The sequence below is a fragment of the Carassius auratus genome, unplaced genomic scaffold (genome assembly GCF_003368295.1).
Source record: "Carassius auratus strain Wakin unplaced genomic scaffold, ASM336829v1 scaf_tig00027763, whole genome shotgun sequence".
Classification (NCBI taxonomy): Eukaryota; Metazoa; Chordata; class Actinopteri; order Cypriniformes; family Cyprinidae; genus Carassius; species Carassius auratus.
Window position 1 is genome coordinate 42,759 of NW_020525621.1, and position 21,266 is coordinate 64,024.

The 21,266-nt window shown below is 35.0% G+C and overlaps 1 protein-coding gene across 1 annotated transcript in view; it reads left to right on the forward strand.

The window, feature by feature from the left end:
* The window catches only part of LOC113079353 (NACHT, LRR and PYD domains-containing protein 12-like), a 73,284-nt gene that overhangs the window by 39,321 nt on the left and 12,697 nt on the right, over positions 1–21,266 (forward strand). The window contains exons 13-16 of the mRNA XM_026251605.1: positions 3,747–3,754; positions 3,985–4,150; positions 12,678–12,851; positions 18,845–19,018. Coding sequence (XP_026107390.1) covers positions 3,747–3,754; positions 3,985–4,150; positions 12,678–12,851; positions 18,845–19,018 — 522 coding nt within the window. The remainder of the gene's footprint in view (positions 1–3,746; positions 3,755–3,984; positions 4,151–12,677; positions 12,852–18,844; positions 19,019–21,266) is intronic.

Sequence of the window (21,266 nt, forward strand, 5' to 3'; positions counted from 1 at the left end):
CATAAAAAATAGTAATGTTTCCAAACTTTTGGTCTGTACTATATTGACACTAAATTTAGTGTGTCAATATCAGTCAAACAGAACACACCATATCAATTTTATAACAGCGCCACCTATTGATCACACTTAATAAGCCAATAAATCATGCTACGAGAGGTTGTATTTATGATTTTTTTCGCCATTTCAATTGCAATCATCCTAAAATTGCTGTAATTGGTCATTGTTGCATTTGGTGTGATGCTCAATGCCAAGTTTAGCTCCTCAATTTGCCGGTGGAGTGCTTGGCCCCGTGATTGCTGCTTGCAGCTATATTTACTGATGATAATTACTTTATACTGTCTTTTTACACGTTGCATTGTGTATCACGCTGCATAAAAATAAAACGATGTCTGCATTTGTGATCTGAGTAACGACAAAAAACAAGCTCTACACTGCTCAAAACTTAAGTTTGAGTCGTCAGTGGCAAATTATTTAAATATGTAAACATATTTACAGGCTGTGAGTCAGAAGTGCCAGACTGTCCTTGGAAAGTTGAATGGCCCAACTTTATAGAAACAGACACCAGCATTGTAGGCTGCTCTCTCGGGAAACCGTTCTCATCCTCTGTAAAATGCACTGCTCTATCTGAATATTTGGGTTGAACTGTTTTGGAACGTTGTTGTAGATACAACTTAAAAACTGATTTCTAGTTGTGTTCTCTTCCGGAAGGCCAAACAAAGTAGTTTCGCTTTCACAACAAAACACACAGCATCTCCATGACATGACGGCAGCGTCAACAATGCTACAATGATAATCAAAGTTACGCCTTCTTTCTTTGCATGAATATTTGTGCTGTGTTATACAAATTTTCTCACATAGTGACATAGACATGTGGGGGCTTGTTAGAAGGAGCCGTTTTAGGAGGGTGTCATGTGTTCTTAACTTTTTATAAAGAATATTTCATTGGATTTGAGACTTTAGGCTTTGTAACTTTACAGATATTCTTTATGCACCAAGAGCATTTAACACTCCAAAGAGAAAGAAAAATTGAAATCGCATCATATGACCCCTGTAAGATTAAGATTAAAATTGACATGTTTTCTCTTTATGCAGTCTGAAGAACAACTGTATCACAGAAGGAGGTTGTCATGTTCTGGCTGCAGCTGTAAATTCAAACCCTTCAAATCTGACAGAGCTGGATCTGAGTGAGAATAAACTAGGAAACCCAGGAATGAAGATCATCTCGACTCTGTTTGAAAATGTACAGTGTAGACTGGAAAAGCTGAAGTAAGTATTTTAAAAGTATATCACATTAATTACCCAGACTCTAGTGACCCACCACAGTTTCATAAATGTGAAAATATTTCACACTTCTCAATGCAGTTATAAAATCACAAAAGGCTGCATTTTAATTAAATATATAGCCTACTTTGACACTTGCTTAAGAGGGAAGTGCATTTAAATGTGAGCAGATCGATAGTTATTATCAATAAATCTTGTTCTTCAACCAGTACCCTCCAACTTTTATCATCAAGCACACTGGAGAAGAAGCACCATGTCTTTTAAATTCATATCTTTCGTTTTCTATGTGTGTTCAAACACTGGTGGCATTACTCAAAATCTGTCAGTGGCCATGAACTACAAAACAACTTGCATAGTTTCCCGTTAATAGGCTTAAATATTATACTGTAAAATGCTAAATATTATAATTATCAAATTAACTATATAATGTTATTGTAATTATCACGAAAATCTCATATTGGCAGATTAAAGTAGTAGTTTAAACTGCTATTTGCATAACTGTATCAATAGATTAATTAGTTGTGTTTTCTCTTCTACAGGTTAAACTGCATCAGTATTACAGATGAAGGTTGTGCTGCTCTGGCATCAGCGTTTAATTCAAACCTCAGAGAGCTGGATCTGAGCAGGAATCAAATAGAAGATTCTGGAGTGACAGAAATCTCCACTCTGCTGAGAAATTCACAGACACTACAGATACTCAGGTCTGAATTTGGTTAATCTAAACAAGAATCAATGTAGAGCTACAGCTAGTCTGTAAACTGTTGCTGTGTCACAATGAATGGGTTAGTAATGTGAAATTGGTGTGTTTGTGTAGATGCATTTAAAATATTGACAAACAGATTTTTTTGAGGTGATGAAAATGTTTATATCTTAATGGTGCAATAAATGTTTTTATATATTTATTCGTTCTGCATACTTTCAGACTACAGCTTCACTGAAGAAGGTTATAGTACAGTTGCAATCAAAATTATTCAACCCCCTTAACCTGCAAGACATTTTGCTGTGGAAAATTTTATGAAAACAATTCAACAAAGACATCAGTAAAGTATAAGAGAAGTTGAATACACTTTGGAGTTATTCTGAGAATGGAACATTGATGAATTATGATGAAATTCAAATTGGCTCTAAACATTAATTTTCTAAATTATTAAATCCATCAAAAAGTCAAATTTTGTGCAGAATATGTATTCTTTTAAATCAGAATGTATTCTTTTAAATCAGCAATAAACACTGCCTGTAAGTGCTAAGAAGCTGCTGTTCTCTATCTACTACAGTCTTGGTCCATTCCTCGCCTGAATAAGCTTCCAGATCACTGATAATCTTTGGTTTTCACATTGCCACTGCTTTCTTTAAATTCAATCAGATATTTTCAATGAGAATTAAGCCTGGAGACTGAATAAGCCACTCAAGTGTATTCTCAAGTGATCCCTGAACCAAGCAGAAGTGGATTTGGATATATACTTTGGGATGACTGTCCTGCAGAAAAGTCCATTGATCAAAATACTTCAAAGAATCCATGATGTCATGATTTCCTCTTCCTGCTGCAGTAAAGCAACCCCTTAACAGGACTGATCCCCCTCCAAGTTTGACGATGGTGTTCTTCTGCTTATGAGCTTTGCTTTTTTTGCTGCAGACATACTGCTGATCCTTGGTCACATCACTCCATAAAACATTCTTCCAGACTTCCACAGGTCTACACAAATACATTTTAGCTAGTTCATGTCTGCCTTTTGTTCATCTTGATCAAGAGTGGTATTCTGCAAGATGTTTCAGCACGAAGGCCGTACTTGTCTAGTGTTCTTCTTACAAACTGCATTGAAATGGTTTTCCTCTTTCCATCGGGTCATCTTGCAAATATTTGGATGTACGTTGCAGGTTTTTTTCATTTGCTTGATTAAACATTTTATGAAATTATGCTTTTTCTTCAGCACCCTCAAATGTTTTCTGATACAACACACTTTAAGCTAAGGAATAAGTCTGAGAGCTTTCATTATAGACTTTCTAAAGTAATAAAATTATTTATTCTCTATGGCTTCTCTATAGCTTTGGTGAGATCTCTTGCTGATATTTTTGCTAATTGACTTTAGCACATGCATGGGCTAACTTTATGTATGTATAACAGCTCAAGCGAATTCTGTTTTAATAGAGTTTCTAAAGCCTTAATTGTGTTTTGAGACACTTTTGCTACCCACCATGCAAATAAGTGACTTAAAAACAGCAATGTTGAAGAGTTTGAATAAGTATGGCATAGCTGTGTTATTAAAAACATCTTATAACAAAAAATATTACATTATATATTTACATTATTAATTTAGTAAGCCAGTGAACTGTTATAGATGCAATTTTGATTTTATTGTGGATCTTCAGAAAAGCTTTTATTTGTAAATTACTGCAGTCTCTGAGGGGTTGAGAAATGTTTATTGCAACTGTAGGTTATAATTGTGGAAAATTAAAAGAAAAAAAAGCATTTGTTGTTGTTTACGTTGACCAGTATATAACTTTGAGAAATGTTTATTGCAACTGTAGGTTATAATTGTGGAAAATTAAAAGAAAAAAAAGCATTTGTTGTAGTTTACGTTGACCAGTATATAACTTTACCCAGCTTTACTGTGAAAAGAGTCCATTCAGGTCATAAATACTGTAGTGCAACTGTAACAATCTGTGCTTTAAGGACGAATAACATATTTTCTATTAGACTTTCAGACTGCAGTATCACTGAAGAAGGTTATAAAGCTCTGTCTTCAGCTCTGAGATCAAACCCTTCACATCTGATAGAACTGGATCTCACAAGAAATGATCCTGGAGAATCAGGAGTGAAGCAGCTCAGTGATTTACTACAGGATCCAAACTGTCAACTCAACACACTGAGGTGAGACGTTATGAAATATTACAAAATAAACAATACTCATGTGAATTATTTACATTATTCTATTCTACTATTTCACTGATTCAGTAAGGTACAACATTTGTTACATCAAAAATGTTCAAAATTATCAAACATGAAAGATCAGATGCTGCAGCTGCTGTTGTTTTGATGATAAATGTCAGCACAGTTTAGTTGTGTTAAAAGTTACAGGTTAATCACACATTTTGGGTCACTAGATGTGCTGGTATTCAGTAATTTGGTGCTTCAATAGTTAACATTTATGATTGTGTTATTTTGGACATTTATCATGAAAAATATTCAGTTTGACTTATTATCCTGATTGTTTGAATAAGTATGGCATATACTTGCACTGTACATTAATTTCCATCAAGCTCAGATTCACAACACTGCAGATCTACTACAGCAGATTTATCACAGACCACAAACATGTGACGTGTGTCAGGAGAGGATCAGTGATAATTCAGCACACACACACACACACACAAACTGAACCTGCAGTTTCTATCATAATGAGCAGAATTACTGTTGCATCAACACAGTTGAATAAAACTTTCCAGAGGTGGTCTGAACCCAGATCATGTTCTCTGTTAGTGGATCAGCAATCCAGTGTTTGGTGAATTCTGCTACATAATAATAGAAAGAGCCAGCATCAAAAAAACAACTAAATATATCACTATGAATGCTTAGCTGTCACAAGCTAGTTATCTCTTTTGTTAACTTTCCTTATCTCCTGCTTAAAAGCCAGAAATATCATCCGATATTTGAGAATCATGCTTTAGTGAGCTTTTGCCCCTGAGTTTCTTTTAAATAATTTACTTTGATTCGTTTTTATATTTAAATGTTCAGCTGTTTAAACCTGATCTAGAGCTTTTTGTTACAATGTTTGATTATCCTTAAATGTTTTGTGATGCAATGCACATTGAACTGATTCCAACTTCATCTTCTCTTCTGCAGGTTTTTGGGTCCTGCTGCAGATGAAGGCTGTCAGTATGTGACTGGAATTGTGGGTAAAAACCCGTTACTCCTGAGAGAGCTGAATCTGAGTAAACATGAACTAGGAGACATAGGAGTGAATCAGATTGCTGCTTTACTTCAGGATAAACACTGTAAACTCAACACACTGATGTGAGTTTTTTCATTGTTACAAGGACAATTTTAAATTCTTGCTGCTGGGTGATTTTTGTGTATATTGCATAAAAGATTGCTGACTGAATAAAAACATGTGACTTTTGTAATGTGGTTGTCACCCTCATTATCATCATCCACCAGTATTGGTCATCTGTCAGCTAAAACACACTGGTAAATATTCAGATTAAAACTGAAGTGTTTTCTCTTTATGCAGTCTGAAGAACAACTGTATCACAGAAGGAGGTTGTCATGTTCTGGCTGCAGCTCTAAATTTAAACCCTTCAAATCTGACAGAGCTGGATCTGAGTGAGAATAAACTAGGAAACCCAGGAATGAAGATCATCTCGACTCTGTTGGAAAATGTACAGTTTAGACTGGAAAAGCTGAAGTAAGTATTTTAAAAAGTGTATCACATTAATTACCCAGACTTAAGTGACCCACCACAATTTCATAAATGTGAAAATATTTCACACTCCTCTTCAGGACGTCACAATTAATCCAAATAAACTTGAAATTGTTGATATGGGTTAGTGCAGTTATCATATCACAAAAGGCTGCAATTTAATTTATATATAGTCTGCAGTGGCACATGCTTAACAGTGAAGTGTATTTAAATCTTGTTCTTCAACAATTACACTCAAACATTTAGCCTCAGTACACTGAAGAAGCACCATGTCTTTAAAATAAACTGTGTTCATTATTTATGTCTGAGTCAAGGTATTTGTTTCTGGAGCTGCTGGAGACAAGACCTCGATTTGGCTTTTTTAAAGGGTTAGTTCACCCAGATAGCAAAATTATGTAATTAATAACTTACCCTCATGTTGTTTTCAAACTCGTAAGACCTCCGTTTATCTTCAGAACACAGTTAAAGATATTTTAGATTTAGTCCGAGAGCTCTCAGTCCCTCCATTGAAGCTGTGTGTACGGTATACTGTCCATGTCCAGAAAGGTAAGAAAAACATCATCAAAGTAGTACATGTGACATCAGAGGGTCAGTTAGAATTTTTTGAAGCATCGAAAATACATTTTGGTCCAAATGTAGCAAAAACGATGACTTTATTCAGCATTATCTTCTCTTCCTGTCTGTTGTGTGAGAGTTCAAAACAAAGCAGTCTGGATATCCAGTTCGCGAACTAATCATTCAGTTCACCAAATCGAACGGAATCGTTTTAAACGGTTCGCATCTCTAATACGCATTAATCCACAAATGACTTAAGCTGTTAACTTTTTTAATGTGGCTGACACTCCCTCTGAGTTCAAATAAACCAATATCTCGGAGTAATTCATGTACTCAAACAGTAAACTGACTTGACTGCTGTGAAGAGAGAACTGAAGATGAACACCGAGCCAAGCCAGATAAGAAGAATCGTGGAGCTGATGATACTGCGCATGTGTGATTCAGCGTGAAGCAGACTGACACACAGAGCGCCTGAACCAAACTGATTCTTTTGGTGATTGATTCTGAACTGATTCTGTGCTAGTGTTATGAGTGCGGGTAAACCGAAGGCTTTTATCAAGGGCAATCATCGCAAATGACGCCATTACGTAGAGCACAAAAGAACCGGTGAACCGTTTTCTTCAACCGGTTTATTGAATCGAACTGTCCGAAAGAACTACTTGTGATCCAAAAACCAATGCAACCGGTTCTTGACTCGTGAACGAGTCAGTCTTTTATTAGTTATCTGGCTCGGCTCGGTGTTCATTTTCAGTGATGCGAACCATTTGAAACGATTCAGTTCTATTTGGTGAACTGAATGATTCGTTTGCGAACCGGAAATCCAGACTGCTTCATTTTGAACTCTCTCACACAACAGACACGGAAGAAAAGACAATGCTGAATAAAGTCGTAATTTTTGCTATTTTTGAACCAAGATGTATTTTCGATGCTTAAAAAAATTATAACTGATCTTCTGATGTCACATGCACTAATCTGATGATGTTTTTCTTACCTTTCTGGACATGGACAGTATACCGTACACACAGCTTCAATGGAGGGAATGAGAGCTCTCGGACTAATTCTAAAATATCTTAAACTGTGTTCCAAAGATAAACGGAGGTCTTACGGGTTTGGAACAACATGATGGTAGTCAAGTCAAGTCAAATGTAAGTTATTAATTACATAATTTTGCTATCTGTGTGAACTAACCCTTTAAAGGATAACAGTTCAGAGTTCAGTACACAGATGTTTTTGAAGAAAAAAATTATCACTTTATCAATTGACAGCCTCTCCGTTAATCTTTAAAATGTTTACTACTAAACATTCATTTTGAGCTGAGCTATATTTCGAAATAAAAAACAAAATAAATGCTTTTTTTATAAGTTATTGAGAATTGTTTTATTTTCATTTTGTTTATTTGTCATAAAACTGAAAGCATTCAATAATTTAGAATCATATTTAATATGAAATATACACTGCTCAAAAAAATTAAAGGAACACTTTTTAATCAGAGTATAGCATCAAGTAAATTAAACTTCTGGGATATTGATCTGGTCAGTTACGTAGCAGAGGGGGTTGTTAATTCAGTTCAGTTGCTTTTGTGTTAATAAAATTCTGGCCATTGCCAGAAGGATTGATGTGTCTCCCAGCACAGTCTCAAGAGCATGTAGCAGATTCCAGGAGACAGGCAGTTACTCTGGGAGAGCTGGACAGGGCAGTAGACGGTCCTTAACCCGTCAGCAGGACCTGTATCTGCTCCTTTGTGTGCAAGGAGGAACAGGATGAGCACTGCCAGAGCCCTACAAAATGACCTCCAGCAGGCCACTGGTGTGAATGCCTCTGAGAAAAAAATCAGAAACAGACTATATGAGGGTGTCCTGGGGGCCTGACGTCCTCTAGTGGGCTCTGTGCTCACTGCCTGGCACAGTGTAGCTTGATTGGCATTTGCCATTGAACACCAGAATTGGCAGGTCCGCCTCTGGCGCTCTGTGCTTTTCACAGATGAGAGCAGATTCACCCAGAGCACATGTGACAGATGTAAAAGGGTCTGGAAAAGTGGTAGAGAATGTTATGCTGCCTGTAAAATTGTTCAGCATGACCAGTTTGGTGGTGGGTCAGTGATGGTCTGGGAAGGCATATATATGGAGGAACACAGAGACCTCTACAGGCTAGATAATGGCACACTTACTGCCATTAGGTATCGGGATGAATCCTTGGACCTGTTGTCAGACCCTACGCTGTTGCATTGGGTCCTTGTTCCTCCTGGTGAATGACAGTGCCCGGCCTCATGTGGCAAGAGTATGCAGTCAGTTCCAGGAGGATGAAGGAATTGATACCATTGAATGTCTTTTTACAATGCAAATCATTACAAAGCAACTTTACAGAAAATTACATTTCTACAGTATTTAGTAGTAGCTTATAAGTGGTGACTGTCAGTTTGTGCGCATATGACAGGATTTTTCAGAAAAATTAATACAAGACGTTTTCAGCCATGCAATTAACATTATTAACAGTAATTATTATATGATGCAGTCACACTTGTAGCAACATTTGTTAGTTCTGTTTGCTGATTCAGGGTTAGCATCATCTGGGGTCCTCTGAGGGTCAGCATAATCTCTTCTCAGGTGTTCTGGATCCAGACTGGAGCTTGTGTAAATCCAGGTTACCACGGGATGTAAATCCCAGCAGAAACAGAGAAACACATTGAAACATCATTAGCATAGCTGCTGTTCCAAAAAAGCTAAATTAATTAGTTTAACCCAAGCTAAAGAATAAGAATGCGCATTTGATCAGATATTACTGCAGTCACAATTTAAGAGATGCATTATTCAAGTGCTTGGCGAAAGAGATGCATTTTAAATCTAGATTTAAATAGAGAGAGTGTCTGAAACCCGAACATTATCAGGAAGGCTATTCCAGAGTTTGGGACCCAAAGGTGAAAAAGCTCTACCTCCTTTAGTGGACTTTGCTATCCTAGGAACTACCAAAAGTCCAGCATTTTGTGAACTTAGGGAGCGTGATGGATTGTAATGTGGTAGAAGGCTAGTTAGGTACGCAGGAGCTAAACCATTTAGGGCCGTATAGGTAAGTAATGATAATTTGTAACTGATACGGAACATAATAGGTAGCCAGTGCAGAGACTGTAAAATTAGGCTAATATGATCATATTTTATTGACCTGGTAAGGACTCTAGCTGCTGCATTTTGGACTACCTGTAGTTTGTTTATTGAAGAAGCTGGACAACTACCTAGAAGTGCATTACAATAGTCCAGTCTAGAGGTCATGAATGCATTAACTAGCTTTTCTGCATCAGAAACAGAGTAACATGTTTCCTTGCTTGGCAATGTTTCTAAGATGGAAGAATGCAGTTTTTGTAACATGGGAAATATGATTTTCAAAAGACAAGTTGCTGTTTAATATAACACCCAGATTTTTGAATCTAGAGGAAGTAACAGTACAAACGTTAAGTTGCAAATTGTAATCTACAAGATTCTGTGTACTGTTTTTTTGGTCCAATAATTAATATCTCTGTCTTATCCAAATTTAATGGGAGAATGATATTACCAAAGGGCAACATGTATATTGAAAATAGAAGGGGACCTAGGACCGATCCTTGTGGCACTCCATATCTTACTGGTGATAAATGAGATGACTCCCCATTTAAGTAAACAAAATGGTAGCGATCAGACAGGTAGGATCTAAACCAACTTAGAGCCTGCCCTTGAATACCTGTATAGTTTTCTAATCTATCTAGAAGTATGTCATGATCTATGGTGTTGAACGCAGCACGGGCAGCTGTGGCCAAATGGTTAGAGACTTGGACTAGTTATCCGAAGGTCACCGGTTCGAGTCTCGGTGCTGGTAGGAGTTGTAGGTGGTGGGGAGTGAATGAACAGCGCTCTCTTCCACCAACACCTACACAATACAACACCTTTTTCTTACACCCTCAATACCCATGGCTGAAGTGCCCTTGAGCAAGGCACTGAACCCCCAGCTGGATCTATAGCTGCCCACTGCTCCAGGTGTGTGTTCACGGTGTGTTCACTTCTCACTGCTTTGTGCACTTGGATAGTTTAAATTCCGTGTATGGGTTACCATACTTGGCAAATGGCAAATGTCACAACTTTCACTTTCACTAAGATCAAGTAAAACTAGCAATGAGATGCAGCCTTGATCTGACGCAAGAAGCAAGTAATTTGTGCTATTTCTGTGCTATGGTGGGGCCTGAAACCTGATTGAAATTATTCATACAAATAATTTTTTTTTGCAGGAAGGAGCTCAACTAAGCAGACAAAACTTTTTCTAAAATTTTATACATAAATGGAAGATTTGAAATGGGCCTATAATTTGCCAGGTCACTAGGATCTAGTTTTGGTTTCTTAATAAGAGGCTTAATAACCGCCAGCTTAAATGGTTTTGGCATGTGACCTAAAGATAAAGACGAGTTAATAATATTGAGAAGCAGTTCTTCAGCTGCAGGTAACAACTCTTTCAGTAATTTAGTAGGTACAGGATCTAATAAACATGTTGTTGGTTTAGATACAGTGCTAAGTTTATTTATCTCTTCCTGTCCTATAGTTGTAAAGCACTGCAGTTTATCTTTGGGTGCGATGGATGGAACTGAAGTATTAGATGCTGTAGAATCTACATTCGCTATTGTATTTCTAATATCTATTTTATCAGTGAAGAAATTCATAAAGTCATTACTATTAAACGTTGATGGAGTATTTGAATCAGGTGGTGTCTGGTTATTTGTTAATTCAGCCACTGTGCTAAATAAAAACCTTCGATTTTGGTTATTTTCTATGAGTTTGTGGATATGCTCTGCCCTGGCAGTTTTTAGAGCCTGTTTATAGCTGGACATACAGTTTTTCCATGCAATTCTAAAAACTTCCAATTTATTTTTTTCTCCATTTGCATTCAAGACTACAAGTTTCTTTCTTGAGAGAGTAAGTATTACTGTTATACCATGGAACAGTAATTTTTTCTCCAACCTTTTTCAATTTGATGGGGGCAACAGCTTCTAATGTATTAGAGAAAATAGTGCCCATATTGCCAGTCGTTCCGTCTAGTTCATGTGTATTTTTGAGTACAAAGAGCAGTTGAGATAAATCAGGCAGGTTATTTGCGAATCTGTCTTTGGTGACTGGAACAATAGTTCTGCCCAGACAGGTACGCTGAGACATATAGTTAATATCAGTGATATGCAGCATGCATGATACAGGTTGAAAATTTTCATTTCCATTAAACAATGTGGCATCTTTTCATTCCTTACAAATTACCCTGTCTATATCAGTATAGATATCCAGCATAATATTTTTCCCCATTGAGATCTGATGAGTTTTCAGTGTTCCTTTATTTTTTTTTAGCAGTGTATTTTCATCTAAGATGTGTTTTTGGTAATGTTAATTTATTTCTGTTCTGGCTAGAAGAAGTTCTGAATGACTATTAAATAAATAAATTTCTGGTGAGCGAGTTATTTTGAGGTTATAACATGAATTTGGAAGTTTAACTTAATTTTATATTAAAGTAATTTCCAATATTTTTTGGCAGATGATGTTAACAGATTACACCAGAAACCTGTTGTGAACTAAACAAAAACTTAAAGATCACGGTCTAATTTTGGGCTTAAAATTTGAACGTAAAGATATTAAGACAAGAATTACAATAATAAATATATCATTTAATCCTTCAAAATTGAAATCCTTCTTCAAGCTGCTTGTTCTAATGTTGTAAGTATAGTTTAGGTTTAAGTACTGTACTGTAAAATACAAAATATTATAATAATCCAATAAAAAAATCCACAGTGTGATTATCATGCAAATATCATATTGGTGGATAAAAGTAGTAGATAAAACTGCTATTTGTGTAATTGTGTGTGTATATATTAGGGCTGCACGATATTGGGAAAAAATGACATTGCGATATTTTATTTTTCTACGATATATATTGCGATATTTTTTCTTACAAACAAAAATGGGGTGAGCACACTTATATGTGACTATCATGGATTAGTACATCACGATATCGATGCTTTAACGACACATCGTGCAGCCCTAGCATATATATATATATATATATATATATATATCTTAATTAGTTGTGGCATCAGCGTTTAATTCAAACCTCAGAGAGTTGGATCTGAGCAGGAATCAAATAGGAGACTCTGGAGTGACAGAAATCTCCAGTCTGCTGAGAAATTCACAGACATTACAGATACTCAGGTCTGAATTTGGTTAATCTAAACATGAATCTATGTAAAGCTCCAGCTGGTCTGTAAACTGGTGCTGTGTCACAAGGATTGGGTCAGTAATGTGAAATTGGTGTATTGGTGTAGATCTACTTACAAAAAAATCCACAAATGGAAAATGTTAATATCCTAATGGTGTATTATTTATGTATTTATTCATTCATTCATTCTTCCTTCCTTCTTTCTTTCCTTAGACTTTCAGACTGCAGTATCACTGAAGAAGGTTATAAAGCTCTGTCTTCAGCTCTGAGATCAAACCCTTCTCACCTGATAGAGCTGGATCTCACAGGAAATGATCCTGGAGAATCAGGAGTGAAGCAGCTCAATGATTTACTACAGGATCCAAACTGTCAACTCAAGACTCTGAGGTGAGACGTGATGAAATAATACAAAATAAATTATGTGTAGGTGAACTTTTTATTTTCATACTTATATAATATGATGAACAACCTGTTGCTGCATCAGAGTTAACAAAGAAAATAAAATTACTTTGGGTTTTAAGCAATATTTTATATGTTGTCCATTGTATAAAAAGAAGAGAACTGAATTTAATCCAGCTTCAACTTCTCTTCTGCAGGTTTTTGGGTCCTGCTGCAGATGAAGGCTGTCAGTATGTGACTGGAATTGTGTGTAAAAACCCGTTACTTCTGAGAGAGCTGAATCTGAGTGAACATGAACTAGGAGACACAGGAGTGAATCAGATCTCTGCTCTACTGCAGGATAAACACTGTAAACTCAACACACTGATGTGAGTATTTGACATGCATCAATCATAACATTATAGAGCAGGAATAAACTAGGAAACTCAGGAAAAGTAAATATTTTTATCAGTTGGAAAATCTGCAATGCGGATTGGAATATTAGGGGTGTAACAATCCATTGATACATCGATCAAATGTCTAACGATACAATGTATCGATGCCATGAAGCGCACGCACACAGACAGCCATAGAAAAGATTTTTAGCAATGAGCCCAAAGTAGCAGCCAAAAATTGCAGCTTTTACAGCTTTATTATTATTATTTTTTCTAATATTCATTTTTCTACATTAATGTAATTTTTCTTACAACTGGAGCACCTCTTTTTAGTTGTTTCCTGATAAGGAAGTGTAAGGGAAAGTGGTAAACTTAGCGCAAAGGGAATCGTGTATGATTTTATAGGGAATTTGGACAGATTCACTGTTTTATGGCTGATCATGGAGTCGGCCAGCGATTCATTGAACGAGTGTATAACATCAACTCTGCAATGGACAAGTTAAGGCAAACTTGTGAAGGATGCCACTGTTGGACATCTATTGTTAAGAGTGAATCTATGTACATTTTTGTTTTTTCACTATTTGGGAGGGTTTTATTATAATAATTATTTGAGATTGTGATTATGAGAGAGGGAAATGAGGTGAAAGAGTTTAATGCATACCTTCATGATGATATAAATATTATTAATGGGGGAGAAAGGGAGAAGAAGAGGAAGATAAAAATAAAGGCAGGGGGTAAAAAGGAAATAAAGGGGTTTATAAAACTGTAATTATAAATGGTTTAAACAATTCAATAAATAGAGAGAGGTTACTCCAGAAATTTAAGAGAGATAAAGGGAAATAATTTTTCAGCAAGAAACACATTTAAATAAAGAACAACATTAAATAATTTGAATAGTTGGCTGGAGCTCAAGTATTCACATCATTATTTACATCAGCAAAAAGAGGAGTAGCAATATTAAGAAACATTTTAATTTTAGGGAAGATATGTATTAGTGAGAGGAAAATTAGAATGATGTGTGGAGTTTCATGCATCCACAGATTAAGGAGATTACATATTACTCCGAAGATCATACTATTTATTCCAGATTATATTATATTTTTGTTCAAAAAAGAATGTGCTAAGGCTAAAGAGCTGTGACATTTTACCTATAACTGTAGTTCAGACAAGACCACTTTGGCAAGTTACTTGAGTTTATTGAACACAATTTTTCTTTGGCGGTATGGTTCCTTATGGGGGTTCTTGCTCCCAAATTAAATCCTTAAACCAGTAGTGTTGTGCCGACGATACACTCTCCCCATCCCCCATGAAAAAAAGTCATTATTAAATTACTAAGCAACCATTGAATGTAATATCACAATAAAGGTATCATTTTAAAGCTTAGAATCTTTTCTTTTCAGTTCATCTGTGTGTTTTATTTAACTCCTAATGAGCGATCTCTTTAAAACGAAGAGTACTGCTGGTGGGCGCCACCTAGTAATGAAAAAAATAATTGTCATATTTTTCAAATCTACTGCATTGATCAACACAAAATAGATATAATTTTAAAGCTTAGTCTAAACTTGACAATTAATGTAGCCATTATGATTATCTCCAAAGTAGTGCGGAGTTATCTGCAAATAAATATAATATAATATATTTTATAATTTACGAGGGAGGGGAAATTACTATGTATTGCAATGTGTCAAAAGCATCATACAGCTCATATAGTCATGTGTCATGTCATTCGAAAGGTCTCACGGAGTAGAACACAACAAGCCTTATTGTTTTGGGCTTACAAAAAAAGCGAGTTTTTGTAAGTTAAGCCCTGCAAGACCCATATGTAAATAATATACTGATGTGGCATTCAAATGAGGCTCATAACTTCATGAAACATGGAAAATGTCACATCCTTATTTAACCCTAAATCAGGGAAAGTGACCCACGAGTCACATAGTTTTTATAGTCTTTTTGGGGGCATAAGAACAATTTTTTATTAAATCCTTTTATCATTTATCAATGCCTGGTCTGTCTCAAGTATGCTGGTCACATGATTTACTTCAAGTTTTCAGTGATCTATTAGTCAGCCTGTTCTAAATCCAACATGGCTGCCAGTGGTAGAGAACATTCAGATTTTGAGGTAGGTCATTATATATTAAACTTACTTTTCTGTTGGAAAAAATATATATTACTGCTAACTAGTCATATGTTGTTTATTTTATTATTTAGCATGTTTTGAAATGTATGTGACTCCTGAGTCACTTTGCCTGTTAAGGGTATAAAAAAGATAATATTGAGTATATTGAGAATATACGTAACATTACACTAAATTTAAATGGTTGTAAGATAAAGTAACTTCAAAAAATGATTACATTTACTGTAAATCAAATGTACTCTAAATATTTTATATAAAATATATGTTTTACAAAATAATTTTTACTCTAAAATTACTATCAAATCAAAGTCATATGTTTAACCAATTTGTGTTCTAAATTTTAATTTGACATCATAAAATGTAACTTCCCATGATATTTTTAGGCATTGTACCAAAAATAGCCACTGGGTGTTTTTTATGCATTCTCCTGTATTAAATTTATACATTTCAGTCTCAATATCAAAAAACAGTTGGCAGATGGGACCGTGAGACTGTGTTTTGTCAAGATTAGAAAAGTTTTTTTTATAAAGTAGTTCAAATAAATTGTGTAATACAAAACCTGACACCACCCACTAGGTGAGGAGCCTGCTAAAGGAAATTAACCATTGTTGCCGGAACCAACAATGATTGTTATCCAAGGTCATTGCAAATACTTTGGAAGCTCTACCAATTGTATGTTACAAAAAAATAAATAAAAATGTATGTTACAGTCAGGCCAAGCAACGAGGCACTTATCTCTATATTTGAGCAACATGACGAACCAATCGGGTAGTGCGCAGACAGCTCATTGATCCTGAAAATGTTTGAGAAGCTCTGCCAATGGATGTTGGAGTCGTAACTAAAACCATGCTTGGGCAATCCAATCACAGCGTGCATACAGATGCGAGTAGCCAGCAATGTAGCGCATTTATGTAAAAGGTGTGTTTTGCCTCAGAGCACAAACAGAGGGGACTCCTTTCATAATAATATAAGATTGATTATGGATATGTTGGATTATAGTGAGTGGATAGAAGATGATGGATTTATTTTATTTTTGGACTTCAAAAAAGCTTTTGATATGTTAGAGCACCCTTTTTTATTTCATGCTTTTCAGTCTTTTGGTTTTTTGGAAAAATAAGACTCATTTTATTATGAAAAATGATATCGTTAATTTTTATGATCTGGGTGATTTAAACCATAATTGATTTTGAACAGTTGAGTAGTATGCTGAAATTAAAATGGTTGCAAGCTTTTGTATGCAATTCAGAGAGTTTTTGGTTTAAAATTCCAGCATCATTATTTAAGAAATTGGGTGGCCAGTGCAAATTGATAAACAGAGGTGTGACGTGTATTATTTTTGGCTCATTAAAAATTAATCTTGCTGCCGCATTCTGGATTAATTGTGAAGGTTTGATAGAATTGGCTGGAAGACCTGCCAAGAGGGCATTGCAATAGTCCAGCCTGGACAGAACAAGAGCTTGAACAAGGAGTTGTGCAGCATGTTCCCAAAGAAAGGGCTTGATCTTCTTGATGTTAAATAAAGTAAATCTGCAGGATCGGACAGTTTTAGAAATGTGGTCTGAGAAAGTCAGCTGATCATCAATCATAACTCCTAGTTTTCAGGCTGTTGTTGGAGGAGTTATGGTTGATGTGCCTAACTGGATGGTGAAATTGTGATGAAACAATGGATTTGCTGGAATCACAAGCAGTTCTGTCTTGGCAAGGTTGAGTTGAAGTGATGGTCCATCATCCAGGAAGAAATGTCTGTTAGACAATCATTTTTACATAATATCATAACTTGGATATGATATTATGTACATTTTGTAACATTTTGTAACTACGGATAAAAATGAATGTTTTATTTTTATTTTTTATTTTTTTGTATTAACTTTAGCCCCCTTTAAAATTTGTTTCTGAATGTAAATTGTATGCAAATTTGTTCTGTAAACTTGTCATTTTTTGTTATATATATATATATATATATATATATATATATGAAGAGTTCAGATGCAAAAGCCTCTAAGTGCCATCTGAAATTTTCATCTAAAATTTAGATTTTTATCAACCTCCTATGCCTAGGTTGAGTCATTTTACTTTAATTGCAACGTGCAGGTCATTTTCCAGGCTATTAAAGTAAAATAACTGAACATAAATATAGGAGCCTGATAATATTCCGAATTTCAGATGAAAATTTCAGATGGCATTTAGAGGTTTTTGCATCTGAACTCTTCATATATATATATATATATATATATATATAAACTTGTTATGTATATATATATATATATATATATATATATATATATATATATATATATATATATATATATATATATATATATATATATATATATATAAACAGAGGGGACGCAATCCAGAGGGACAAGTGCACAAGCCACCCAGTGGACAAGCATTGGTTATTCTTCAGTAGCAATATTTTATTCATCCAGAACATGGCTTATCAGAAGAGGTTTATTGTGTGAATGTCACTCAGAAAACAAGTTTTAAAGAATACAAACACAAGAAAATTATAAAAAATAATAAGATATATGGAAAAAGTAAGATTAAAAAAATAAGAATAAAATAAAAAGCTTTTAAAATAAAAATGTGCATGACAGTATACAGTATACTTAATAAATATTAAGATGGGCAGCAATGTACAAGAGGAGAATGTGCAAACAGGTTATACAGGGTATTTACATAGCAGCAATAGTAAAAATAGAGGTAAAAAGTAAATCAATAAAATTAAAAATTATAGAAACTGCTGGGTGCAAGTGTCAATGTCAGTATATTTGGTATCTTCCTGATTATTAAGTTAAGTCATGTGGAGTTTAAGAGACTGAGTTTGAGAGTACCACAATTTAATAATAATAAAATGTTTTTTTTTTGTAGACAGTGTTTTTCAGTCCCTAACCTCACGCAGATACACAAGTCATTGTTATACAATTGTACAATGATAAAATAGCTATAACATTTGTTCACAATTATATTTCTTCCTAGGTTACGAATGTATTTTACACAATCAAAGTTTGTGCACAAAAATGTCATATCAAATTAACCGTAAGAGGGCAAAATATTTAATTTATACTTGATGTTATATCAGATTAAATCTTAATTCGTGTTTCCTGAAAAGCATGTAGCATTTTAACCAATCACACAGATTTCTGTTGAGCATATGAATGTAGTGGAGAATCCAGAAGTGTTCAGATTAGGTATTTCTGGAAATACCAGTTTAGTTCAGTGCATGACACACACTCACTGACTCATCAAACCAATGAAACCAAAAAAGTGCTGATACGATGCAAACAAGATTCTTTTCGCAATCCAGACAGCTTCCAACTAGTCACTGATGACAAATAGAGTGTTCATTTTTTCATGCTAATAAAATAACTAATTGATTAATTGATCTTGATTTTATGATATGATTGTGCAGTGGAGGATATTATGAATTTTAACCAAATTGTTGCTTTGAATTCATGTTTTTATTTTTGTAGACTTTCAGACTGCAGTATCACTGAAGAAGGTTATAAAGCTCTGTCTTCAGCTCTGAGATCAAACCCTTCACACCTGATAGAGCTGGATCTCACAGGAAATGATCCTGGAGAATCAGGAGTGAAGCAGCTCAGTGATTTACTACAGGATGGACTCTGTTCATTAAAGACCATCAGGTGAAAAAAACCCGTAAAATATTTAAATAATTATCTGTAGGGTTGGGTATCGTTTGAATTTGAACGATTCTGAATCCGATTTCGATTCCTTGGTTCGATTCCGGTTCCTAACGATTCTTGATTCCGATTCTTTTAAGAGGCAGAGTCAAAAAAGGTTTACGCTATTAGAAATGATCTAACTAACCAATGGTCTTTCTGAAGGAAATAGTCTGACCTTTTTCATCAATTTTAATTCTTTAACTTTTTACTTTTTTCTTTTTACTTTTTTTTAACTTATTTAGAGACTCTGAAATCACTGCCAACGCGTGCTTCCGTGTGTGTGATGAATGAAGATGCGCTTCTGCACCATTCATTAACACAGACACGCAGAACATTCAGGATTTATATTTAAATAAACGTTTCTGGCTTAATATTTACAGATACTAGTCCATATTGTTATTTGATGTAAGTGCAATGACCAACTTTTGATTAATTCATTCAAAATTTAGCAAATTCTGTGACATTCCGCGTTGGTTGTTTGGTAATGTTTGGTTGACCAATCAGCGAAGAGGGCCGTTTCATTCCCACCCACATGTCGAGATTGAATGTTCAAGTTGTTTATTCATTTTCTGTCCCAAAATGAAAAATGAAGGCAAATTCTTGATTTTTTTTTATTTTCTTGAAAAATGTGCCATTTTTTCACTATTCAGATTGCAATATTAAATTAAAAAACAAATAATACGAAAGTTACACGGACCATGTCTCTGACATAATAATAAAACATGTTGTCTTCTCTAATGCCATCAATCAGGTCTAGTAGCATTCGTCGATACTTGTGATATCACAAATCCCAGAAAATATGCGTTGTATTCCAAACAATTCATTCACTGTAGTTTTTGTGATTTCTGTTGAATATCTCCTTTTGAAGGGGACTTTGAGCTTTGTAACTTTGCAAATCTTTTTTATGCTCAAACAGCATTATTACAGACTAACTAAAGTTGAACATGTGAAAAAGTATAATATGACCCCTTTTAACCGCAGTTCAGAGATATTCAACAGACACACAACAGAATTTGTGTCAAAAATAATGTAAAAATATAAATGATCTGATATCCTTGTCTGATTCCTGTAGGTTTTTGAAAAGTCCTGCTGCAGAGGAAGCGTGTGAGTATCTCACTGGAGTTCTGGGTAAAAGTCCATTATTACTGAAAGAACTGGATCTGAGTGAAGATGAATTAGGATATCTGGATTGGGAGAAACTCTCTGCTCTTTTGATGGACTCTCACAGCAAACTGGAAAAAATAATGTAAGTATATGTGATGTATACATTGAAACCACTTTGATTATTCATTATTAAAGATTGTCAGTCACATGTGTGATCAGATATGAAGAGCTGATGATCTGATGTGTGTTGAATATGTGCTGAATAATAATAATCAAGCATGGTGTAATAGTCAAGCTCGCACCAATCCAGTCTTGACACTGATCACAGCACTCCATTCAATTCTATTCTTTCAGCATCTCTTCCATCACATAACTGCTCACAATCAAACTCCCTCCTTCAACCCCAACACTAACAGGATGCAATATAACTGTAATAAATATACTTGAGGAAAGCTGTCATGACTGAAATGCTGTTTTTGTGTTCAGGCTGAATAACTGTGAGCTGACAGAGAAAAGCTGTTCAGTTCTAGCTACTGTTCTCTCCTCCAAAACCATCCTGAAAGAGATGAACCTGAACAACAGTCGTCTGCTGGATTCAGGAGTCAAAGAGATCTGTGAGGGACTGAAGAACCCTGTGTGTGAGCTGAAGATACTGAAGTGAGTACATTTCACCAGCAGCTGCACTCAACACCACAGCAATCACTGGAATATTAGAAATATTTTAACTGTTCAGCTGCAGTGGTAAAAACAACTGAACTATACCATAATACTAATAACACTATTTTGTTTTTGTTGTAGACAGTGGTTTTCATTCACTAACCTCACACAAGTCATTGTTATACAATTGTACTATAATAAAGTATTTGTTCACAATTATATTTTTTCCTAGGTTACGGATGTATTATACACAACCAAAGTAGGATTAAAAATTAACAAGGTCTTTGCACAAAAATGGCATACCAAATTCACAGTAGGGGGCCAAAATATTTAATTTAGACCTGCTGATGTTATATCAGATACAATTTTTATGCGTGTTTCCCTAAAAGCATGTAGCATTTTAACCAATCACACAGATTTCTGTTGAGCATATGAATGTAGTGGAGAA